The sequence below is a fragment of the Neopsephotus bourkii genome, unplaced genomic scaffold (genome assembly GCF_033783945.1).
Source record: "Neopsephotus bourkii isolate Nb327-2 ecotype Australia unplaced genomic scaffold, CSIRO-AGI_Nbou_v1 NB_1491, whole genome shotgun sequence".
NCBI classification, from domain to species: Eukaryota; Metazoa; Chordata; class Aves; order Psittaciformes; family Psittacidae; genus Neopsephotus; species Neopsephotus bourkii.
Genome location: NW_026901967.1, coordinates 229587 through 255534, shown reverse-complemented (window position 1 = coordinate 255534; position 25948 = coordinate 229587). Strand labels below are relative to the sequence as shown.

Sequence of the window (25948 nt, the reverse complement as noted above, 5' to 3'; positions counted from 1 at the left end):
ACATGGGTTTATCCTGCTCTTTGTGTCCATCAGGACTTGTTCAGGCAGCCAAGGCAATCCAGCACAGAGGCTGCTCTTGATCTTTCTCCTTTGGCTGTTACTAAACGGGCTCTTGAGCGTGAAACAGCACAGGTGCATCTTGTTGCAGTTAAGCATCTTGGCCAATCATTTGCTGACCTGAACTCCTTTCCCTTGAGAAAGATGATGTTGTTATCCCCCAGCTGCTATGTGTCCCCTTCGTGCCACATCCCACTTATATCCTCAAGGGCACCCTTGTGTGAGCAACTGTCACTCATGTAACTCAGTCAGACAGGATTGGCCACTGCAGCAATTATTTTTGTTTCCCTCACCTCCTTTTCCCCACTCTCAAATTACCTGGGCTCCTGTCAGTACACAAACGTGTTACTCCTTTTTACACTGGGCTCACTGCAAGCAGGAGGACGTCTACCTTCAGCTACAAGGTCAGTTTACCTACCTATATTGCTTTTCCAGCCCCAAACAGTAACATTTCAAATACAAGGGTTATTAAAAATGAACTCAAAGCACCACAGAATGTGGTGTAATGTGGTTATAATTTATTGATTTGCATAAGTACTTGGTGCAGGAAAAAATGTCTCAGCCCATTGTGCAGCTGCTTCAAATACAGCAACTAACTAACAGTTCAAATGAAGGAAAATTGAGTCTCTTTGCAGATGTGTAACAGTTATGAGAAATTGTCTCTAATTCAACAAGTTTTCCGTGATTTTGGTTGTGTCTCCCTGCACTGTGGAGGTGAAGGGCTGACACTGTAGAACAGTGTTAGATTGATTTGGAACAAGTAGCAGTCCCTGCACATTTGGTCGAGCTTCAGTAGGAGAATTTGGGCATTTGAGTCTCACCAGCTTGGGTCTGACTGGCCAAACCTTCAGCTGATAGAAATCAAAAATCATGTTGTTACTAAGAGGTAGCTGTTTCACCTGTGAACAGTCAGTCTTAGTCGTATCTTTTCTATTCATGCATCTATTAATAGATTGTTTGCTTGTTTTTTTGTGGTTTTTTTTAATTATTACATTTTTATAACTATTCACTGACCTCTGACATTACAAGGAACAAGAAATGGAAGTGTTGTTGATTTTTTGCATAGATGTTCCATGCTATAATTAAGGCACAATTAGAATGCCTGTACTCACATTGTTTCTGCACTCTGGAGAGGATACCTTAAACCCAGACTACTCAAAAAGGTTTGAGCCCTGCTTAGAGTGAGCTATGGGAAACTGAAAAATACCCCACCAATACTGCCTTATATTTAGGTTTTTTTTATATATCTTATCCTTTGAACTTGGAGGGTGATTCAGTAAACTATAAAATGTTTTCTGGGTATCTAAAAATGGTCTCTCATGCATGTAGTCACTTGTGACATTTATTGCAGATGTTTCTAAGGTGCCAGCAACTTCCATAGAAGGCCACAGAAAACTTTCCACTGGCATCTGGAAGCTTTAGCTCAAGCTAAGGATGACTCAAAGGAATTACTTCTCAAATATAAAAGACCAGCCTCCTCCCTCCTCCACCATGTGAAAGTTCAGCTCATGGCTGTGATACCATTAGCTAAACAGCTTAACAGTTTAAGAAGTGCATATACATTTTCTGTGATTATGAGCCTGCATGAACTTTAGCTATGACTCTGCCATTCCTCTAAAATGTCACTCAGAATCACATGGTGTGGCAATTAATACCACCCGTGACATGGTTCAAATATTTAATCTAGTTCTATTTCAGGAAATGTCACTGTAACCCTTGTACCTTCCTTCCCATCTTCGCTAAAATCACATGTGCTCCCTAGTGAGAAATACAGATGACCAATACCTGTGTTCAAATGCATTAAGAGAAAAACAGAGCTGGCAACTTCCTCTTTAAAAGAGTAAAGTGAGTAAAGAATTAATAGCAAAGAATTATTTTCTAAATGTTAAAAGTAGCAGTAAAGTTCACAAGTTCTTTAAAGCGTGAAGAGGCAGTTTGTGGTGACTGATACCTCTGAAGTTCCCAGAGACGGAGGCAGCAGCTTCACCTATGTGCAGAGTAGCAAGAGAAGTTTTGCTATGCCAGTTTTCTTAAGCTGTTGATTTGAAAAAAGGATCTCTTTAGTGTTGGTGAGGGACCAACCCTCACCCTTTTGATGTACAAAAGGTGTATTTCTTGCGGAGAATACCTTCACCTTTAGCAGAGGCTTTAGCCTAGGTGCATCGTGAGTAAGAGGGAAAACTGTTTTAAGGCCCTGAAATAGACATTCTCCATTTTTTTTCATCCTGGGGTTACAAACAGCCCCTCCACATTAAATGATACTTACAATCCCTTGGGATGTTTCTCAGCCAGAACCAGATTTGCAGTAGTAACTTATGTCAAAACTTCCTGCTGGCTTTTGTCTCTACCTTCTATGCATGGTAAGTGATATATATGCTGAAAGAGTTTTAAACCCAAAATACACTCCTGGCAGGATATTAATGTCCTGAAGCCTGGTTACAGGTAGCTGAGCATGTCTTGGGGGAAAGCAGAGAGAGAAAGGCTACGACCTCTAAGATCATAACCTTTCAGAAACGGTTTGCTGATTCACTGGCCATAAGTCATCACAGCACATGGGAATACTGCTTTGGAAAAGGCAACACCAATTTGACACTGATTTTGTTTACCTTTTATGGTGGTGATGTGATGAGAGAACGGGAGTGAAGAAACCTCGGTTTTTCAGACACTTTACAGCTCAGTAGCTGTTAGTTTAAGTCACTGCTGCATTTAACCCCCTCATCATTAACCACTGCAGACGTTGATCCACAAGATAACCATAAGGAATTCATCAAAACTGTTCACTAGGGAACAGCAGGAGGGAACCTGGCCCATGGAGGATACACATCAACTGTCCCTGAGCCAATTGCTTTGTGTCTCTTTTCTCCTGTATCACAGTATTTATGTGTTCTCAAAGTAATATACAAGTACAAATGACCTTGGAAAGAAAACTTTAAAGGACTTGTTGCCACTCTTAGAGCTACTGAGCTGTGCATGCTCTATGTCCTGGCCTTGGGCCAAAGGCATGCGCAATCCTGGAGGCACATGAAAGACTTCTAACTAGTTATCATGAGGCAAAGCCACTATCCCAAGTATGAGCAGAATGACATAATAAACAGAAAATTTGCAAGGCAAGTTGTGCAAGCATTCTGTAAAGCTGCTATATTCAAATACCAGGAGCCTTCAAAGTGTCATGCAGAACACTTGACTGCTAAGAACAAAAACAAAACGTTCCCTGCCACTTTACCTGTAGAAAATCGACCTGATACTGGGTACCAGCTGAGACATGTATGTGTTATTCTCCACCCTCATCAGTTAAAGCGTACCTCATTGCATAGCAGTGCTGAACACCATGCTATCTGCAAAGGAGAGGAAGACAGATGTGTTGGAAGTGCTATGTGACAGTAGAGCAGATCAGCCCTGACTGTCATAAGGAAAAGCAGGAGATGAATTACTTGATTAGGACCACTGTATGAGAGCCAGCAACCCTGGCACTCACATGAGAGAGATGGTAAGCCAAATCTGACATTCTTGCCATGTGCAGAAGTAGCTGCACCCTCCCAGTTACAGCACAGGCAGTCACCACAGTGCTCATGAAGTGCATTTTTTGTGTTTCTGCCATCTGCTAAGGCATCTGAGAAGCTCATGCTCTTCTCTCCCTGATATTCCCTGCTTGCTCTTCTTTCCCTCAGGCTGTAACAAGGCCAGTGATGTCCTGGTCTGTGGACGTGAGCTTGTTCTCTGGTTTATATTTTCCACTGCAAAACACCAGCTCTCATTTATTCTCTTTGGATTTCTGTGTCTCCTGATATGTCATCTTCTGCTGGTCTACATACAGAATATATATGGCTCCAGCTTCATAGATAGATCATATCTCTGAATATTTCTTAGACGATGTGCTGAAGTCAAATTACATCATCAAATTTGTAATGAAGAAACTCTCTGACTCATAATGTGCTTGTTCAATGATATTTAGAAAAGCAGTCTTATTACTATCAGAATATTATCTGTGTGAAACATGCTTGAGGTCTCATGCCATGAATCCTGACAATCTTGTTAAAATCTATGAAGTAAAATTATTAAGGTTTATACTTAAAAAAAAAAAAAAGTGTTCTTTCCAATACCGTATAAATTAGACCTTGTTTGGATTAACTGAAGAAGAGATGTTCACAGAGATAAAAATCAGTGCAGACTTAGACACAGTTAATTCTGCCCTGCATGTTACAAGAATACAATTTAAATTCACATCTAGCTTGTGGTACATTGAAAGAACTTGAAAATTTCCCAAGGGTGGTGCAGTTAATAAACCACCTAGCATAGAAAAAAAATTTAAACAGAAATAATTGGGAACCATTTCAAAACTATTTTAGCAGTCATTCCGAATCCCACAACAAAGTAGAAAACTATTAGAAAGCATTCCATCTTAAAAAGAATGTTAAAGTAATAGTAAAAAAAAAAAATTGATCATACTGGTAGAGACTTAAGTTAATCAGGTCCCTGCTATTGCAGACAATCCTATCACATAATCTTACTCAGAAGTGTATCTATGTCTGTATCAGAAATAGTTCAGCTCTGATTAGGATGCTGCCCAGTCCATCCTGAAGACTGCAGCTATCAGTCCCTACTCATGGTTCAGGGAAGGAGGTGATGCTGGCTCTTGGCAGTCAATGACTATTCATTCTAGTCACTCTACTGAACTGCTGTGGTCCCAAGGGGATGATACGATCTCTGAATCCATAAGCTAGAGAGATGCTCTGCTGCTTCCATGCCAGGGACTTGGTATGACCATCACTGCAACAAAAGGACCATTCTGGTATCAGGAAGATGCTGAGGATAAAACAAAATGGAAAGAGTTCTGGGTAGAACCAAAGAATGATTAATAAATTTGAAAACATGATAAAAAAAACGGATGGAGAGAGATCTAAAAAAGCTAGTTATTAACTAGCTACACGTGAAAAAAATGAGTAGAAACTTATACAACAAATGCAAAAAAAAGTAATAACAAAGGCCAGTGATTTAAACTGAAGACAAATAAATGCAGGCCAGAAATAAGAATGTTGGGGTTTGCTTTTTCTCTTTTTTTTTTTTTTTTTTTTTTTTTTAATTCAGGTTGATCAACCCTTGGAAATCCTCTATATACTCCAGTCTCTATCTACTAGAGACTCTAGTATCTTTAGGTAATTTTGAATGCCAGACAGATACTTTCCTAATGCAGGTGGTTTCCTTCCAGCACACCTGATCAGTGCGAGCAAGCACACGGTTAAAGCTGATAATCACACAAGTTCTTCTGATCTTGAAAAATTCTTTCCCCTTCCCAGCTGCACTATGGTATCACTATAGACATCTACAAGAAAATTGATTTTCTACCATCATGAGCACAAGGGAAGAACCCTTAGGAAACTACAAAAGAAAAACATGCACTTTCAATTTTTTAGGCTCTGCAATGGTTAAATTTCTCTGATGAACATGAAATCTTTGCAGTGGAGGCCTAATGGTTGTCTGTCATGAAACCTGAATCACAGCATGGTATTTCTGGCAAAGAGTTCTTAGAAATACCTTACGCCTTTAACAACACGTTTGGCTGGGATAATTATTTTTCTCTGTATCCACAGAGGTGTAAACTTATTGTTAAGCCAGGCTGGCATTTTCTGTGAGGAAAAACCCCACACAGCTGAACCTGTTAATGACCTGAGGTCAGATTTGACAAATAGTTCTGTTGCGAATTTTTTTTAGTTTGAGATCATTCTGTTCAGACTCTTTCAAAATGAATCTTTTTGAAATGTCTGTTTTGAAGCACTGCATTTCTTAGAAATCAAGTTATTTTAGAAGGAAATGAAAGTAAAACCAAACCAAATCTACCATGTTTCCTGTTGGATAAAATACCTTATTCATTATGTATTCCCACTATGTGAAAACTTTATTTCTTGAACTTGTTTTTTTGAGCAAGTCTATTTGTGCTATTTAGATTGTATAATGTACAACATGGACTCAGGTTTGTGCTGCAGTGTTGTATGCATTTATATTCAGAGCTGCAGCCCACCCTTGTGGCAAGAGGTTTTTATTAAATTAAGAATTACACAAGGACTACAATCACCTTTCCAATGCAGTTCAGATGATGTTCTCATAGGAAATTCTAACTTGCATGTTCGCCTGGCCCATTTAGTCACAAATGATAGCCATGCGATGGCAATGCCATACTACAGTCAGAAGGTCCTACCTAAGGAGTAGATCAGGTCAGCTGTTATCTCCAGATTCCTACAGGGCAGAGGGGTTGGAATTACATGATCTTAAGGTCCTTTCAACCCAGATCATTCTATTATTCTATGATGATGTGATTGATGCATCTCTCACCTTCTCAGCAGAGTCACCTTTACTGCAGAAGTGATTTGGTTTAAAAAGCTGAGGCACTTAGCCGACAAAGACAGAAACTGAACTCCTGCATAAAGAACTGCAAAGTCTGAGGAAGAAAATATTAGAATGAGGCATGCTGGGCTTCAACTGTAAGAAGAAATGTGTAGTTAGTCATTAGGGTTTTTTTAAGGAAAAAAGAAAAAAAAAAGACAAGAAAAAAGAGCCTGTCTTACTCTGATTATTTTTATTTTTTTTTTTTAATTAGGTAGCTATCCTACACTGCAGCATCTCCAGTGTTGGAGGCTTTTAACAGCTGTCAGAGAAACATCTGCCAGGTAAAGTAGAGCCTACCTCAGGGTAAAGGGAAATGTTTTCTGTGATTAAACAATGGAAGAATGACCTGGGGGATAAAGCTCAATGGAAGATAACGCTGCCAACAAGAAAAAATACATGTGTTATGGGACTTTATTAAAACTCAGAAAGGAAAACAATTTTATGAGTACAAAATCTGCCTCTGTTCTAGTGTCCAAAAGTCAGTCATTCTTTCCTAAAGGTACAGACCCATTTAGCATATCAGATCCTGAAAGGGTGAGAATACTGCTGAAGCTGCCTGGGCAAGAGAGGAGGGAACAATGAAACTGCCCATGCTGAGAGGGTCTGCTTTAGGGATTAGGCATTGCACATCCAGTCAAAGACAGGCACAAGTAAGAGTAAGGAGGATGCACACATACTTGTTCAGCAGAAGTAAGGTACAATGTCCCTGTATTTCCCTGATCAGCCATGGCATAAGCCTTCACCAAATTACCAGGGAAGTCTCTTTGCATTTTCAAACTAGTTCCTTTTCCCCCACATTCATCCATTTCTTTTTCCAGGTAGTTTATTTCTCTTTCTGTTCACAGGCTTTGTTTTCTGTTACAACCCTACAACTCAGGTTCACAGTGTAGTTCAGCCTGCAAGGCAAGGATGCCAGTCTACCTATAGCAGAAAACATTCTGCAGAAGGTTTGCTCTGTTCAGCAGCTCTTATCCAATAGCTGTTGCAAAGACAAAGAGAAGGGTAGAAGCAGCATTGAATCTGCAGCTAAACAGCCTTTAACTTTTAACAGCTTCATCGAGCAGTTTGTCTCTCAAAGAAATCAGAGAGAGCAGCTTCTATCATTCTTCACCTTTGCAGTGCTCCTGTGAACTTCTCAGCTCCTACAGAACAGCTGGTCAGTTGATAGCTGCCGTTAGAAAGGATAGGAGTTTCCCATCACATCGCATTAGTGCAGGGAATGGAGACTATGACAAAACAGCAAACAACAGAGTACAGCCTTAATAGCAGATATCTGACGGGGTAAATACAATGACCTGTCTGAGGCTGTTACCTTTACCTGCTAGGCTGCAGTCAAGAGGCACCCTGCTGTGCAGTTATTTCTGAAGCATTATAATTACACTGTTGTGCTTCACACTTCTAAATACATACTGTACACAATTCCTCTAATTTAATCAGATACAGAACAGATTTGTCTCTTAAAATGACACAGGATTCAGAAGCTCCCGAGAAATCCAAGCTGGTGGAGATGCTGATGAATGCATGGGGTTGTTTAAGTCATAATGTCATTGTCTGTAAGGGGATTTTGATGGAGCTTCTGGTTTTCAGGACAGTATTCTGACTGCCAGCCAATTACTTGCAGTAAAGATGGCATCTGTGAAACAGAACTATAAATACACAGAACTGCTGTGAAAATACATGTATTGTTTCTCAGACACTTGGGTATAACAATAATAATTCTGGGCAGATTAGTCATAAGCAAATATTTCCAGAGTGTAGGATGGGTATGCTATACTGTGAAATGGCACAAAAAGTATCCACCAAATACAAACACACAAAAAAAAGCAGAACAAAAACCTCCATCACAAACCTCGTATTTGATTTTGATTTACAGTCAAACATTCTCCCACTGCATTTTTGGAGGGAAAATCCTGTTTCTATCATGAAAGCCTATCCTGCAACTCTCACCTAGACAAATCCATAGATGGAACGAAGCCATGCCAACAGATAAGAAAAGGCTATGGTTGACGATCTGCCTCCTGTCCCAGCACAGTGACAGCATGTATTTCATTACACTCTAGTGCTAGGGAAAATAGACCCATTAGTTAAAAATAGTTAAAAATAGTGACTGTCAATCAGTCAGCACCTTTCCCTGGAAGGAAAGTGAGATAAATGTATATTGCATTTCAAAGGCACAAAGGAGACAGAGTAACAGAATAACAAAATTCAGGTATAAAACTGTTTAAACAAGACACAGGACACAAAATAAATTACTCTCAAACTTGAAACACACCTGTTTCTTGTCTCACATATGTGACCAAATTACAAAGAAGATATTGCTTTGCAAGAGAAAACCGTGCAAGGATGTGAGAATTTCTTTCTACCAAGTGAGAAGATACAGATTCAACATTGCATTTGTCTTTAGACAGGCATGGAAAAAGCAAAGAAATACAGGGTTTGGAGCTAACTAACACAGATCTACATGAAAATAATTGGAAATCAGAAGACTTTGTTCACTGAAAATAAAACCAAATGCTTTCAGGTGTTTAATTTACCCTCTAAAATAATGGTGAAGAGGTTGCATAAACAATTGTTTTCAAAGATGGTTTCAAATTTTGAAAAAGCCACTACAAGTGCATATCCTGAGGAAAAATATTTTCTTGTAAACCTACCATGACCACTTCCCAAAGATGATTTACCAGAGTCCAGATTGAAGAATAAGCTTCTGTCAATGATGCAAATTGGAATATGTGTCCTTTATTCAAACAGGAGTTATATCTTCCTGAGGAACCCATAGTCACAGGCAATACTAGTCAAATTCTGATTCTTGTAAGAGAAAACGTGCATTGTCTTATTCAGAGGACTTTTCACAGAAAGTCTTCTTTCTGTGACTTTCACAGAACATGCCATTTTCTCTGGCAGATTTAGAGATCTGAACTCAAGACCTAATCCCAGTAGAATTAAATAGAAAAAAAAAATACATGTATAGGAATAAAACATTCAAATACTAACCATTTTTTTTAATAACCGTATATAAGCACAAACTGACAATAAAAAGAAACTTCTTCTCTTACAGAGCTACAATCTAAAGTGAGGGTTTACTGGTCATTTTTCCTTCACAATGACTTAGGGGTTGACATTGGCCTTCTTCTCTTCCAGACTTTGTAACCTCCGAGGGGAATGGCTAGCACCTTCTGTCGTCTCTTGGCTGGCCGTGCAACCACTGCACTCTTTGCAGCTGCGGGCACAGGGGTGCTAACAACCGGGTACCTCCTTAACCAGCAAAATGTGAAGGCTGCTGTTCAGGAGAAAAGGAAACTCTTCCCACCAAGGTAAGGAGTTGGCTAGGTGCTCAGCGCCCTGTTAATTGGGTTAGGAGCAACATTTAACTCTTTGGATGAAGAAGATCCCTATCAAAGGGTCCCTGCAGGGTCCTCATGTGGCCACAGAGTCTATGTGCCTGTCCATGGGCTGTGTGACAGCACATGGGCTGTGTGGAAAACAGCACCCTTTATTAATAACTGTAATTTTAGGTAGCACCAACAATGGCCTTCAAGCCATAAAGCAGGAGTATGGGATACTATCAACACTCAAAAAAGCCACTGACAAACAATAACAAGCCTAAGAAATATTTCAGATTTTAAGCAGAGCACTAGATTAACCCTTTTTTCATCTCATCAGCTGTCAGACAAATTGTATCTCAGTCTTTTGTACTGGCTGATTGTACATTAAGAAAATGTGAAAGTATTTTCATTATACAAGTAGTGAAGACATCTCCCATAAAACTGCTGCACTTGAAATACTCCTCATTCTGTTACAAATGATGATTACAAAGTAGTTACAGACCATCTCTGTGGGCTGACTTTGCTGGTATACTTGGAAAAACAATACAGACCAGGCTCCGAGACAGGCTGTGAATATTATTCAGTAGTGAATACCATCCTAGTTAAAATACATTCCTAAAGAAATAATGGAGTTGTGCATAAAGCAAATAATTACCAGCACACAGTAAATGTGGTCTGACTCACTTGAAAAAATGCCTTGCTAAAGCATAACATCTTTATTTTCCCTGGTTTAGTACACCATGCATCTTTCTGTAAACAGTAATGCCATTAAAGCAAAACCAGATATTGTTGAAGAACGAGCACTTAGGCTCCGAGTTAGACAGAATGTTTTCAGCTACACTTAATTACCTTTTCCCCTTGAACAAAACCATGTTGGAGCTCTTTTATTTCTGAATAAATTTTCTTTATTTCTTATTTCTCTCAGCAGAGATTTAATGGGGCTTAGTACACTCTAAGAGCCCACTAGGATACATTTTCCTGATGGCTCTGCATAGCAGAAAGGTGCAACTGCCTGTTAGTGTGGTGGCCCACCAGTGTGCGACATGGGGTACTTTCAGTGACCGGAATCTTTCTCCCTTCCTAAAATTCAATGCAATGTATAAACCAAGAACTAATTATACTTTTAAACCATGCTGTGTATTCTGTTTCTCATGACCCCTTAATAGATTCTTAAACTAGCAAGGATTACTCTTCAAAGTGTCACATTAACTGCTTGGGCTTCTTCTCTTCAGTGCAGACTATCCCGATCTCCGCAAACATAACAACTGCATGGCTGAATGCCTCACACCGGCAATTTACTCTCGGCTCAGGGACAAGATGACTCCCAATGGCTACACCCTAGACCAGTGCATCCAAACTGGTGTGGACAATCCTGGCCACCCATTCATTAAAACTGTGGGCATGGTCGCAGGTGATGAAGAATCCTACGAGGTAAGATGTTTCTACTACAGTGTTGTATTTGGTTCAGGTTATGTGGTCTCTTTCACAATAGCTCATTAGATGAAGACAGATTCCTGGTAGGGTATGGATTCCTGAGGTAAATTCTATCCCAGAGAGTAAATAAGAGACAGGCCACATGCATAAAGATGATGATTTCCCTACTCTTCCTTACACTAGGAAATGCATGGACATGAGGTATTCCTACTGGTGCTCTCTCTGCTGCTACTGAAGTTAATGAAGGGTACCTGCTTGGGAGCAGCTGCTACCTGCCTCCAGGACCTGCCCTCATTAATAGAATCCTAGAATGGTTTGTGTTGGAAAGGACCTTAAAGCCCCTCCAGTTCCAACTGCCTGTCACCAGCAGAGACACCTTCCACTAGACCAGGTTGCTCCAAGCCCTGTCCAACCTGGACTTGAACACTGCCAGGGATGGGGCAGCCACATCTTCCTACAACTAAACATTTTATGGCTGGGCTTCTGAGGATGGACTGGGACATGTGGCATTCTGGACTATCACGTCCTGCAGTTCAGTTATACTCAGTTAGATGTGTCGTTGCCACCACTCCTCATCTGCAGGAAGGTGTGGCTGTGATCAGTGTTGACACACCTGAGCGAAGTGGCTCTAATGAGGATTTAACATCCCATGGCACTGAAGATATAGAATATTCCTGCAGGATCTAAAACAAAGATACAGGGTGCTGGGGGACTCTTGAGTGTGTGTTCTGGCTGGTAATATATCCTGAAACTTAATATGATTGCCACTACCTCTAGTACCTCTCTGGCAACTAGAGTAGGCTCGTAATGCAATTTCTGTTGTGAAGACAAGCACCGCTCCTTTTATATTTACCCCATCTGCATTTGCAAAGCCCCCTGTAAGTCTGCCACCCAGGAGCCTGTGCCAGAGGACTTCTCCTGTGTCTTAGAGCTGCTGCTTTGAAGCATTTCTGTGAAGCTGCAGACTCTCTATAGGTTCTCTTGACTTCATAGGTTTTTGCTGAGATTTTTGACCCTGTCATTAAAGCAAGGCACAACGGCTATGATCCACGGACTATGAAGCATCACACAGACCTGGATGCATCCAAGGTAGGATTGAAATAAAGCAGTGAGACAGTGAACGAGCAGGGCTGCTTCTTACAGTCATGATATTGTATACAACAGTACTTTTCTTTTTCCTGATCCAACTCCAAAGGCACTAAGTTTAGGGTTAAGAGAAGAGGGATGCCACTCATGGCGCTACCAGCAAGACAGCTGCATTTCTACCTTGCTCCTAGCAGGTGGTTCAGTCCCTACTAAGCACTTGGGCCACAGTCTCCTTTGGCACTGGGTCTGTGCATAAGGTACGAAATAACCGTGTGTCTAAGACTTGGAATAAAAATAGAAATTGACTCCAATATGCCCACATAAACATGATAAACCTTAACACCTTGCTTGCTGCTTAGCGTTTCCTTCATAGTTCAACTACACCACATTTTAGCACCCTTTTGTTCTTTCCTCTTTCAAAGAATCTTCCTTACCTGACCCCCTGCCACTGCCCACATCCATATTTCCAAACCTACGAAAATTCCTTCATATTTTTGGACCATTGCTGGTTACTCTGCCACATTCATTCTGTCAAAGAAACACGCTGTTCCTAAAGAAACCTCCTGGTGTCTAAAACTCTGAGGGGCTCCTGGTATTCTGAGTGTTTGTCATCTCACAGAGAGCTCATCATGATTGGGCAGAAAGATGCTCTTCTGGTTTTTAATGGTGAGCTACAAGATGGGGGGATGTGTGTGAACAAATTATTCATTCTTCCTCCAGATCACCCACGGTCAATTCGATGAGCGCTATGTCCTCTCGTCACGGGTGCGGACTGGCCGCAGCATTCGGGGGCTCAGCCTTCCTCCTGCCTGCACCAGGGCAGAGCGGAGAGAGGTGGAGAACGTTGTGGTCACCGCACTTGCTGGGCTGAAAGGAGACCTCTGTGGCAAGTACTATAGCTTGACCAGCATGTCTGAGAGGGACCAGCAGCAGCTTATTGATGTAAGTACAGCTCCAATGCTGACACCACCTTCATTTACCCTCACTTATCTTAACCTTCATCTTTCTTTGGGGCACATGCTTTCCTGTGTGGGTAAGGAGGATAATCACAGTATTAACCCAGTAGTTAATGGCCTGTCAACATTTTTAATGCAATAACAAATTATCCAGGGTCTATATTTTGGTTAAGCATCTAGCTGTACAGGTCTGAAATGTAGACTTATATTCCAGATAGGAAGATCTGTGTCAAATCAAACACACATGGCTGCTGTCACCACTTCGCACAAATAATGATGTAAATTCAGGACTTTATCTTGGTCATTTCCTTGAGGAAACATTTGTATTTTCTATATTAATAACCATCCTAACTAAAAATATTACACTGAGATAAACATTACTTATTATCTGTATTCTAGACTGTTGGGGTGGGGGGCTTTGGCTGTAATTTCTGTCTGTCAAAACTACACTAAGTTCCCCAAAGTGGCTGTAGCCAAATGCGCTCAGGTGACCTTTTCCCAGTCCTGTAACTGTATTTCAGGACTTGAAGGATCAGGCCCATAACGAGAGTTTTCATTGTCACACAGATGGAAAGACAAGGATTTTCATCATGGATTTTGTCACAGCATGTGACATGTCAAACAAACCTTGAATGTGCATTTTAAATATCCAAAGGAATGGCTGTACCCTGTTAGCTATATTCATGGCACATTAATCCATAACATCAACCAAAAGGGAGCTGATGAAGTAACATAACTATTTATAACCTTGGAACTAGGTGTCACAGTCTGGATTAACCAGGAATTAAGAATTTATGTAAGGTCAGTAACTTTTTTAATTGAATGTCCTTGGTAATATGTGTATTGACAAGATGTTGATGACCTATTATAGGTTTTATTTTATTGCTTTTTTCAGCATGAGAGAGCTCCTCAGAAAGCAGAGGCTGAAACAGGAGCATGAAGAATATAATTCCTTCATGGTTTAAGGTTAAGTCCTTTGGGAAGCGGAATAGGTTTCACTGATTCAGAATTTTACCTTGGTTTTTTTTTTGTTTTTATGTCAGTGCAAATGTATAGAAGTCAGGGCACTGAATGTTGTAACATCAGATTCTGTCTTTAACTCATACCATTGCTTACCTCTTCAAGTACTTTAGGACCTTGAACCTCTATGGTGTCATGTTTTCTGCCAGCCTTTAATAAGCACCATTTGATCTTGGTAATAACAAATCAGTGCTAGCTGAATGGCATTCAGCAGTAAAGGTATTTCGTACTTTGCAGATTTGAACCACACACATTAAAGTGAAAGTAATAGTGCTCAGATGTTTTCTTGCAAAAAGAGGGAAGTTTTCTTTCAAACAAAAGCTGTCTGCTGCATCCAGTCAATCACAGGGTATTAAAAGATGAAAACCAAAAATTCTCCTCTAACAGGAAAAAAAAAAGTAAAGCATATCAACTTGTCTACCATGTCATATTTATTCTGGATAGCTTGCCTCACTATTCTCAATTAAACTCTAGATTTAAAAAACAAACAAATGAAAACCCAACAAAACCCCCATATAACATTTGATATGGCAGTATTTGCGGAATTAAGAACTAATGACTTCTCAGCACAGGCAAGAAAACCAAATATTTGTTGGCTTTGGGAAAAAAACAGCCTGGTTAAAAATTAAGAATCTAAATTACCTGGAATGTGGCAAGGCAATGTCACAGCAAATGCTACATTTATTAAATCAGAAATAGCACCTCTGTTATGGAACAGAACAAGTCTGTTATTCCAAAAGGTCAAGTGCAGCACTGACTTAATTCCTACTTTGACTTCACGCTCAGAATAAATTGCTAAGTCTCTCTGCTGGAGAAGTATCTTTTCAGAACTAGCATTTTTAATTTTCTTTTTTTTTTTTTATTCCCCAAACCTTTAACAACTCGTTGCCTGAAATATGTCTGTTTGCAGAAAACATCTCTGCTGGTAGCAGTCAGGTCCCTGCAGAGTGACCTTTGGTGTGTGTATGTGGTATGAGGTCCTAACCTCCCATTCCTCTCCCCATTTGAAAAATGGTTTTGGCAACACATGGTCATATTACCAATGTCAGTGAGAATCTGCAAGATGCAAGAAAATCACTGGGTAAAGCACTTTCAGTTTTCAGAAGAAGGAATCAGATTCACAAGCTGTACTGTGTGATTTACTTGTATATTGACTGCCCTCACTTAAACTGTGTTAGAAAATGTTATACTGCTTCCTTGGGTAAAGCACTTTCAGTTTTCAGAAGAAGGAATCAGATTCACAAGCTGTACTGTGTGATTTACTTGTATATTGACTGCCCTCACTTAAATTGTATTAGAAAATGTTATACTGCTTCCTTGAATGAACTTGAATTGTTTGTTTTCTCTCTCTCTTTGTCCCCATTTTGGTGTCCAGGATCACTTTCTCTTTGATAAGCCAGTGTCCCCTTTGCTAACATGTGCTGGGATGGCACGTGACTGGCCAGATGCCAGAGGAATCTGGTATGTTGTGTGACGTGCAGAAGCTTGTGTCGTGTTTTAAAGATTGTGTTACAAATCTCCTTACTTGTCCTAACCTTGCAGCCACTCTGTCCCTATACTCACAGAACGTTCAGTTTGCATTTTAAAAAGTTTTCTCACTTCATTTTGGAAAAAAAAAAACCAAAAAACAAAAAACCCAAAAACCCAAAAAACCAAACCAAAGCCCAAGCAAGCAACCAAGCAAAATCCATACTGAACAACAGAATGGGTAAAACCTTTATATGCAAAAAGCCATCACTAATATCATGCACAGAACACAGCATCATAGGTATGGCTCCTTCTTTGGGTTTTTATCTCATTTTTTTCTATTTCTAAATAAAAATTTGATTTGGGAAAGAGCTCATAAGTCACTCTCACCCTAACCCTAACCTCAGCAAAAGCAGCTCTAACACCAGATTGTAGCCACCAGCCATTCAGCTGCAAGACACTGAATAGCAAATTCCTACCCCCCACAAAGTGTTCTTTTAATTCCCTTTCTTTCCAAAAGAACTGGACAAAAGGGAGATACAGAAGTTAAATTTCCTATTTTGTTCTAGGTCTGCTTCTACTTTCACAGCACATTTGAGGCATTTATGCCCAAATACATTATTTTCTGTGGAAAGAAAAGGGTAATAGCTCTGAGATCAGAGCAGAGGATGGGGCAGCTGTGCGGTGCATAGCATCTGTGTCTACCCTGATACACTTCTAGGCATTACCAGTGCTTTAATTGTAAAAATAAGGCTAAAAGGATTCTAAGGAATCACGCAGCATATCCCCCTGCCCTACGCAGGCAAGACTTTCAGAAAGGGCAGGACTTCATGTAGAAAAAAACCCCAACTGTTCTCTAAGCAGTGTCTGACAATACCAACTCATGTTCAGAAGTACAGGCAGTATTACCATGATGAGCTTAACCTGATTTCTGCTGGGGAGCAGGGGCTGTAAAGCTGATCATCCATGAAACCTGACAACCTGCTGGAAATCTGTGAGGATTTTTTTTATTTCAGCAAGCTCCAGCTTAGTTCCCTGGTCCCCACCTAAATCTGCGAAAAAGGATAAAGCTGAAGCATTCCATTCACTGTCTTTATGAACAAAAAAAACAGCAGTACCAACGCAGTTGATACCCAGGGATCTCCTGAATAAAGCAGGTCTAGGTTTTGCCTTGTTTTACATGTAAAATATCAAGCAGATAGGAAAAAACCTGGCATGATTGCAAAGTATTTCAGTAAGCAACATTTAGAAAACCTGCCTTTCTCTTGCAAAAAATTGTTATCAAAAACAGTACATTATTTTGTTTATACTGACTGTGATTCTGTCCTTTTTACTGGCTGCAGGACTATTCCCACTGACCTCAGTGGTGCTCATGGCACAGTTTAAATGTGCTAAGCATGGCCTCCCTCCACGTTCCTTAAAGCAACGGGGAGAGTTACACAATCAATCAAAGAAGGGAGCTGGGTCAGGCTAACCTCAGACTATTTGGAAAACCCTCCCCTGAACATTCGTACGTGACTGAAGACAGGGTAACAGGACCTTGGGTGACCATAATGTCAGGGCACAGGATGTTTACACCTCCTCAGTATTGCATTGGCAAACTCCGAGTACGAGCTCAAAGTCAGGCTATGGGTGAACTTGATCTTCCAAGTTTCATGTGTTTCAAACCTCATAATATTTCACCATTTGCACAAATGAGTCTGATGCCATCAATCACCTTCTATGTGCAGTAGAAAGGCTGTATGTAGTAGGAAACAGAGAAAGTAGAGGAAAAGCCAGGACAACTGACCTCAGGTTTGACCCAGCACTTAATAAACCTAACCACAGCTGATCTATTTGGAGCAACAGTGAATATCTGCGGGAATTTTGATCTTGACTGACAAGCCAGCATCACTAATGTGCTGTCTGCAAGCAATGTGCAGTTGCTGTTCTCAGACACGTAACCTGACTGATGTGGCAATCCACTGCCACCAAGCAATAGAGAGGGCACTGAGATTTGATTTAGGGAAGAATAAAATTAAGTAAGGAAATATTGCTTGGCCCGCAGCAGCATGCTAGTGTTAGGTTTGTGTCCTAGCTGTACAGCTTTCTGAGAACAATAAAAACCATTCCTAGTGACAGCGGACGCAAAGCCTGGCTTCTCCCTTTGCTGCACCCGCAACTGCGCTTGTGATAGAGGACAACACATTCTTCCTCACTCAGCACCACAGCAGCATGATGTGATCAGAAAAACTGCCCTTCTTGCTGTGCCCAAAAACACATGTAATGCCCCTCACTGGCATGGGGGACCCAACTGGGAAAGCAGCTCAGATGCCTAACTCTGCAGAACATATTTTGCCACGCTTAACCTCGCCACAGCCCCAGCAGACTGTGATAAAACTAAGGATATTGAGAACTATTTTTCAGGGCCTGTCTTTTTAAAGATACTGTTTCCCTCCCCCAACCCCAATCAGGCATAACAATGACAAGACATTTCTCATCTGGATTAATGAAGAGGACCACACCAGGGTGATCTCCATGGAGAAGGGTGGCAACATGAAACGGGTGTTTGAAAGATTTTGCCGTGGCTTGAAGGAGGTAATGTCTCAATGAATTTATTATTCCTGCTTATTTATTGTTGAGCTCTTGTCAACAGTACTTAATAGGGTTCATACTGAACTCATGTCTCTGGGAGCAACAAAATGAAGTAACATCAGTCTACACAGCAACCCACAATAATGCAGATAAAGAAGGAAATAGAGGCATTCATGCTAGCATGAAATCTGAGTTGCAAGGAAAAATAAATAGAATGTCTTTGTAGCTTTTTCATTCAAATATTAAGCACAGGCTGGCTAATGAATATCCTTTTTTTTTTTTTTTTCTTTTGCGATTTTGTGTCCGAAGGCTGTGGAAATCCATAAATCACACATTTTATTTGGATTGCTTTATTTGCTTGAATGGAGAATTTATTTGACCCAGCCTCCTCATTCTCTTCTCTGATGTGGGAAACTGCATGCTGCTGAGAACCTGGGGCTTAGGACCCTTTGGCTCAGTGCCACTTTTAAGGAGATATGGGGGTTTATGATTAAAATACTAAAATATGATATTGAGGACTCTAGAGTTGTATTCTGATCTAGCTATTCACAAAGAAAAAGCCTTCATGAGATGGCGTGTGGGTTCAGTTTTGTCTAGACAGTCCAGGTATGATTCACGTTGGCTCTGGGCCCAGTGCAGCCCCAGTACTCCTCTGGCACAGAAAAAGTTTATTTAACAAAGAAATAAGACATTACCATGTCCCACAGGCAGTATCATAGAATGGTTAAGGTTGGAAGGGCCTTTAAAACTCATCTTCCTTGCATGGGCACAGACACCTTCCACAGCCACAACTTCTCTGGGCAACCTGTGCCAGGGCCTCACCACCCTCACAGGGAGGAACTTCTGCCTAAGATCTCATCTCAGTCTCCCCTCTGTCAGGATAAAGCCATTCCCCTTGTCCTGCCCCTACAGGCCCATGTCAAAAGCCCCTCTCCAGGTTTCTTGTAGCCCCTTTAGGCACTGGCAGCTGCACTAAGGTCTCCCCTTAAGGAGCCTTCTCTTCTGAAGGCTGAACCAGCCCAGTTCTCTCAGCCTGTCTCCAGAGCAGAGCTGCTCCAGCCCTCACAGCATCTCCGTGGCCTCCTCTGGACTTGTTCCAACAGTTCCACGTCCCTCTTGTGTTGTTGCCCCAGAGCTGGATTCAGGACTGCAGGGGGTCTCCCCAGAGTGCAGTAGAGGGGCAGAATCCCCTCCCTCGACCTGCTGCTCATGATCTGGTAGATGCAGCCCAGCACACAGTGGGGTTCTGGACTCAAGCACACACTGCTGGTCGTGCCCCAGGATGTTCCTCAGGATGATGACGCACCTTGTCAGGTCCCATGGAATTGTGCACCTTCAGGTTCCTCAGATGTTCCCAAATCTGATCTTTTAAAGTGGTGGCTCTTCGTTCTCCCAGTCCCTGCCTTTGCCTTCTGCAATTCAGGCAGTGCAGCTGGAGCCTTACAAGGTGCATTGGCTGTTACAACTAGGCATTTAAAAGTCAAAGTGCCCTCTCAAAAGAATCACAGATTCAGCTGCTTATGTTTGCTTTGTAGCATTTAAGTCCTTTGGGCTTGTGTGTTGACACATGGCTCCAAAAATACCAAGGTTGGAAACACACGGCAAAAGCCCTAATACTCATGTGAAGATATGGCTTCACAGGCTAGGGGTATTGCAAACCAATGTGATGGGGATCTTTGTGCTAAAGTGTCAGAGTCTCCAAGCTAGTGGTTGTGAGAAAACAATGAAGAAATCCTTGCAATATGCGCTGGGGATCTTGGTACCTGATGAATGCAAACATTTGCATCAGACTCAAAACAGACGTACTTGGGTGTAAGTTCACGCACCTCCACTGGTGTTAGTGAAGTTCACCATCAACAAAGATACATGGTGAAAAGAATACCTGTTACAAGCAGAGATCTTAAAATAAGACATTTGTGAAAAGAATACCTGTTACAAGCAGAGATCTTAAAATAAGACATTTGTATCCTGACCTTTTCTTTGTGTTTTCTTTTTTTTATTCTGTCATAGGTGGAAAGATTAATTAAAGAACGGGGCTGGGAGTTCATGTGGAATGAGCGTCTTGGGTATGTTCTGACCTGTCCTTCCAACCTGGGAACTGGTTTACGTGCTGGAGTCCATGTTAAGCTGCCCAGGCTAAGCAAGGTATGTAAGTCATTTAAAAGGCCAGTGATATAAATCAGCTCTTCTGATTTATAAAGAAACAAATTTAAAATGCCAACTTACAGTGACTGCATGTTAACATGATGTGTAACAAGGTCCGAGGGATAACACACCACTAAATGAGCACACTTTTATCCCACAAATTATTGTATTTGTTACAGAAATTAACCTACTCAGCAGACAACTGCCAACACAGACTTTAATCTAAGGACTGAGAAAACTATCCATCTGTGCGTGTCTTTCTGGGGATGCTACTACACCATGGATAACAGTATTGCAACGATTTGGCACAATACACAGGGTGAAAGGCATTAAGCTCAAAACTGTTTTCTGATAGGATCCTCGGTTTCCAAAAATCCTGGAGAACCTGCGTCTGCAAAAACGTGGCACTGGTGGCGTGGACACAGCAGCTGTAGCAGATGTATACGATATCTCCAACCTGGACCGCATGGGTCGCTCAGAGGTAATCTCTTCTTTTTTTTTTTTTTTTCCTTTCTTTTTTTGCTCTGATCTGTACTGACAGAAGTCCGTTTTCCTCTGCTGACCTCAGTGGAGCCATCCATGGCAGTTTTTATTCCTAATGAACCTGGTGCAGTCGAAATGCTAACTCAAAAGGAAAACTAACATGCATAAAGTGTTTGACAAATATTCTTGTTATGGCAATGAAAAAATAACAACCTTGAGCAAGTCTCACAAATGCATCTTGCTTGCACCATGTTGGGTTGGACTAGATGACCTTTGAAGGTCCTTTCCAACCCAAACTACTCTATGATTTTCTATTCAGGTTAGACATGAGGAAGGCATTTTGCACAGTGAAGGTGGTAAAACACAGGCACGGGTTGCCCAGAGAGGTGGTGGATGCATCACCCCTGCAGACATTCAAGGCCAGGCTGGATGTGGTTCTGGGCAACCTGATCTAGTTGAAGATGTCCCTGCTCATTGCAGGGGTTTGGACTAGGTGACCGTTGAAGGTCCCTTCCAACTCAACTATTTTATGATTCTATGTGATGAGTATCTCCATTGAGAGCACAGAGGTATTAGAAAGGTTTGGCTTTGGTAGCAGGCATCCCTCAGGATAACGTTTCTCAGCAACACAGCACAAGTTCTTAATGGATGCCTGCCTGCTGGGGTGCCTGGCTACATGATCAGAGTCTGGTGATCTCCACTATGCTGGACATGAGACATGTTTGTAAGTTGACAGTGAGCACTGAGCTAGCTACTGCACATTGGGTGGGACCTACCTACCTGCTGCAAGGTGTTGGGAGTCAAGTCCTAACCTACCTGGGGAATCAGACACTGAAAGCAAGACTGGTTTAAAGTGTTGTCTTCCTTTTAGTACTCATCCATGCACTTTCTTCACAGTTAGACTGGAGGACAAAGGCCAATCCTTCACTCAGAGTAACTGAGGAGGACTTGGTGTCATCTTCATGTGTCCTGTGTGCTGCTGAGCAAAGGATACAGAAGAGCTGGGTTTAAAAATCAGGACAAAGATTTAATTGTCAGCTAAGCCCTCCCTGTTGGGCTGTAGGCTATGATGAGATGGGTTCATGTCAGACATGTCAGCTGTCTCAGTCTGAATTAATATTTGTTGCGCCTAAGAGTGAAAATTACCTTACAGGCTTGTGGTGGTGCTGCTCTTCAGGAAGACTCAAGTCCCAGACCTCATTCCGGTTTCATATTTAAATATTTTATAAAGCAGAACAGCTTATAAGAGCAAATCAACTGGAGGATGGGGGAGAAACAGCCCTGGCAGTGTTGCAGCCTCCTCCCACTAGCTCCACCTGAGACAAACTCTTACTCTGGGGCACAGGCTCTAAGTCCTCTAGCAGTGCTACAGATTCCTTTCCCTCACCAAGACCAGGGCTGTGCTCACCCCTGGCCACGTCAAGAACAACCAAGGCAAAAATTTACCTTGCAAGACCCTGTAAGTTCAGTGACTTGAGCACTCTGCTAGTAGATGGGAAACAGGTTCAAAGCTTCTGTCAAAGACGTCTTTTACCCCCTGGGTTTATGCTGTAACATCTCAACAATGGTCAACCGGGCAGGCCCTGGTGGGACTCAGGTCTTCTGAGGACCCTTTTTCTCCACCAGCAATGCAATACATGACTGGGACTCAGATGCTAACCCTGCTTGTACATGTCAGGATTTGAAGGGCTGCCTGCCTGCCCAGCAGCAAACTGTTAATTACCCTGGGGGATTTGTGCAAGTTAAAATATGATTACAAAGGAAAGCATGCTGTCAAAGTATGTTTAACCCAGAGCAGCACAGCACTGAGAGGCTCTGGCAGCTTACATACAGGTGCAGTTTGGTCGTGGTGTTCCAGCCCAATATGGAGTTCAGCCTGATTCTTGGTAGGTTTTCATAAAACAAATACAACCACAGGATAATGCACCTGGGTAACAACTAGATCCAAATAGCAAGTGACTTCCCTTCTTCACTCACCTTGGGTTTTCCACCACTGTTTTCCACAAGTCAGGTCTTTTTATTTGGAAATGCCCTTGAATGTCTTCACAGCCAAGGGCATTTGGACAGGGGCTTGGATATTCATAATTTTGGAGTTTGATGTAGGCAGCTATGTTCCTTTGGATCTAGACCAAAATAAATAAGAGAGAAAAACTACTGAGCTCTATTACTTGCAAAACCAGTATTTGAAAAAAATAATTATTAATACCTGAAACATCATAATGTGTGCTTTAGACTAAAATAACACTTAATAACACAAAATGATTATACAGTACAGTTACTTAATATGAGTTCTACTGACAGATGGGCTAAGCCTGCAAATTTTTGCTTACGTGAAGACTTCCACAGAAGTCAGTGATGCCTTGTACTGCAATGAGTCAAAAGATGAAGCCATTAGATAAGATACAATCCCCACCTTGAATGTTCTGAAATCTAAATAAGGCAAGACAAACTCAAGGGGACGGAAGTGTTTTAAAATACTTTTTTTTTTCCAGTATATAATAAAACAAATTCCATTATTTGGTAAATGTGTTTGCAGAACTGAATTATGATCCCAAAAGTGCAAGATGAATTATTTGTATTTTTGCTTTGTTTCAGTTACTGGTCAATGCAAACTTAATATGAAATCCCTTTTCTCCTGGAGGCTGCAGGTTCAGACCTCTGATTTCCCAACACAGCTGGTCTGTAAAAGACAATAAAATAAACTGCTATGCCACTGAAATGCTTTGTAGTAAAAACCAAATCCCTTGAAAATCAAAGACTGTCACAATAAAGAGATAATAGGACTTGGTCTTCGTACTAAGTTTTAACAAGCCAGTCATTAAAGGTTGCTAATGAACCATTCCATGAAGATAAAGAAAAGTCAGTGCTATAGCTTGATGCCTAACAATACCACAGGGCCTCGCATGTCACTGCTATGGAGAAAGTTTGTTGAGGACAAGGCATTTTGTGTTCTTTAGCAATTTTGAGGAATTTTACAAGTCACCCCTACCCCCTGCCATAGAGAACTGCAAATTTTGGTGCTGCTCTGGGCCTGCAGCTAATCCCACCCCTTCCAGTGTAAATCAAGAGCTGAAAACAAAGGAGTGATGGATGGTGTAGAGCCAGCATGAGTTTAGGATAAGTGTGTCTGCTTCAGAGATGTGCATTGTCCAAAGTGTTCCAGCAAAGCCAGCATGCTTGGCAGAATGGGTAGGGCATCTTTCCCCACAGGTGATTAACCATTACAGCAGGGTTCATGGCCATCTCCAGGGGAACATATTGTGTGAATAAGTAAAATATTTGGGCCTGACAAACTTTCTCAGGCCGTTTAAATGGCTGTGACAAATCAGATAGTCCTGCCATCCTCCCAGTGCCAGCCATGTGAAGGACACCTACCCTGTGCCTCCAGTAGCGTTCAGGTCCAGTGTGGATGAAGGCAATGACCTGTCTTCCTCTCCTTGCACCACCATCCCAGTCAGCTTCTGTCTGACTCTGTGCTCACACAAATGCTCCTGCAAGCACCGGGTTAGGACAACCTTGGGAACTGGGAACACACAGCCAGGGCATTTGCAAGAACTGCTTGGTGATATTGAGTACCTATTTGAAAATATCTGTTGCTGGTGGTCCAAACTCAAGACAAATAGGAGAAGTGAATTACTATGGATTTCCAATGGACCAGCTTAACTCATACTCCCTCTGCCACAGGGTGTGATTTCTCTGCTGTGACCCTCCTTACTTACAGCTTTACCTGCTGTTGTTGCAGTACAAGCCAATTTTCCCTTCCTCTATTAACAGCATTAGCTAAGATTCTGTTACCGCTATTTTCTTCTTCTTCTTCTTGTAGGTGGAGTTAGTCCAGATTGTCATCGATGGGGTCAATTTTCTAGTTGACTGCGAGAAGAAGCTGGAAAGAGGTCAAGACATCAAAGTGCCACCACCGCTGCCCCAGTTTGGCAGGAAGTGATCTTGCTGTTCATGGTGGCAACTGATGATAAATACAGCTGCCATTCTGACACAAAGGCATCACTGTATGTCTCTGTATAAATAACTTGTGTAATAAAACACTACCTGATACGTGATGTCTCCTTAAATGCCTGGCTGCACTGGAAGAACCTAGTCCTTTTGCAGCTTTACTAGAATGCACTCAACACAGCTACCTTTTTTGTGGGGACTGCTTTCCTTTCTTTCCTGGTTGGTGATAAGAAAAGTACTACCTCAGTAATACAAAAAGCAAAAATCTGTGTCCTGCACTTGCACCTATGGTCATACATACAAAGTCTCCTATGAGCACCCTGTGCCACTCACAGACACAGTCCTTTCCCATGATTGTCCAGAAAGCTGAAGTCTGCCAGTCTGAGGGGCAGATGTTGTAAAGTGCTCATTGCTTTTTCAGCAGCCATTGGACACCATGGTGAGTTCAGCAGTTAACTGGAGCAGGCAATTATATGTGCCTTCAGTCTCTGAAGTCCACAGCTCGACCTGTCATCAAGAACTAAATCATGTCTCTGCACAGGAGCTGTCTTTCTCTGTCCAGGAGTAGTCTGCACATAGAATCCCAAACCCTCAGATTTTTTTCACTTCTCGAGAACTCACCAGGTCACTTCTCAGCTTTCTCCCTCTGGCATAATATCTGGCCTGTGGCCTTGGGCTGTAGAAAGCTGGCCCAAAAATCAGTGGGCAAATGTGTTTGCTGATAGTCTGCATCTAACATAAACATGTCTTGCTTGGCCTGTCCCAGTCTCCTCCTGCCGCCTTTTAGGTTCCAGGTAATGGAGACTAGCCTCAGCTAAACATCACATATCAAAGTGCCTTAGGAGGTACTGCCACTCTGAGTAAGAATTCTGTATTCAACATTATGTTGATGCTGTAAAGCAAAACCAGCAGATGTTAACAGTCCCATCATTTGCTTCCTGTTTTCATACTGAAATACATTCAGTGTTTCACAGTAACTTCATTCAAAACATTAGTTCTCAGGGGGTGGACTGGGGAATTTAAAACATGCTTTGATGAATGCATGGTGTTGCTGTTGAGTGGGGTCTTACC

At 41.6% G+C, this 25948-nt stretch overlaps 1 protein-coding gene and 1 long non-coding RNA gene across 3 annotated transcripts; one reads left to right on the top strand and one right to left on the bottom strand.

Annotated features, from left to right (window-relative positions):
• The first annotated feature begins 337 nt into the window (after window positions 1-337).
• On the top strand, window positions 338-24979 carry CKMT2 (creatine kinase, mitochondrial 2). 2 transcript variants are annotated; one of them, XM_061369273.1, is made up of 11 exons: window positions 338-461; window positions 6650-6719; window positions 9577-9749; window positions 10994-11192; window positions 12189-12284; window positions 13002-13223; window positions 15633-15718; window positions 18178-18301; window positions 20309-20443; window positions 20799-20924; window positions 24750-24979. In XM_061369273.1, exons 3-11 carry the CDS (start codon window positions 9598-9600, stop codon window positions 24867-24869), a joined length of 1260 nt encoding a protein of 419 aa, XP_061225257.1. In that variant the 5' UTR covers window positions 338-461; window positions 6650-6719; window positions 9577-9597; the 3' UTR covers window positions 24870-24979. The 2 variants fall into 2 exon arrangements, with proteins under 2 accessions (XP_061225257.1, XP_061225258.1); XM_061369274.1 differs by lacking the exon at window positions 338-461 and adding an exon at window positions 2305-2417.
• On the bottom strand, window positions 6626-24733 carry LOC133220873 (uncharacterized). Its single transcript, XR_009727799.1, has 2 exons — window positions 22904-24733; window positions 6626-7417 (listed from the first exon to the last, which is right to left on the bottom strand). It is a non-coding gene; the product is annotated as an uncharacterized LOC133220873 (long non-coding RNA).
• Window positions 24980-25948: the final 969 nt, after the last annotated feature.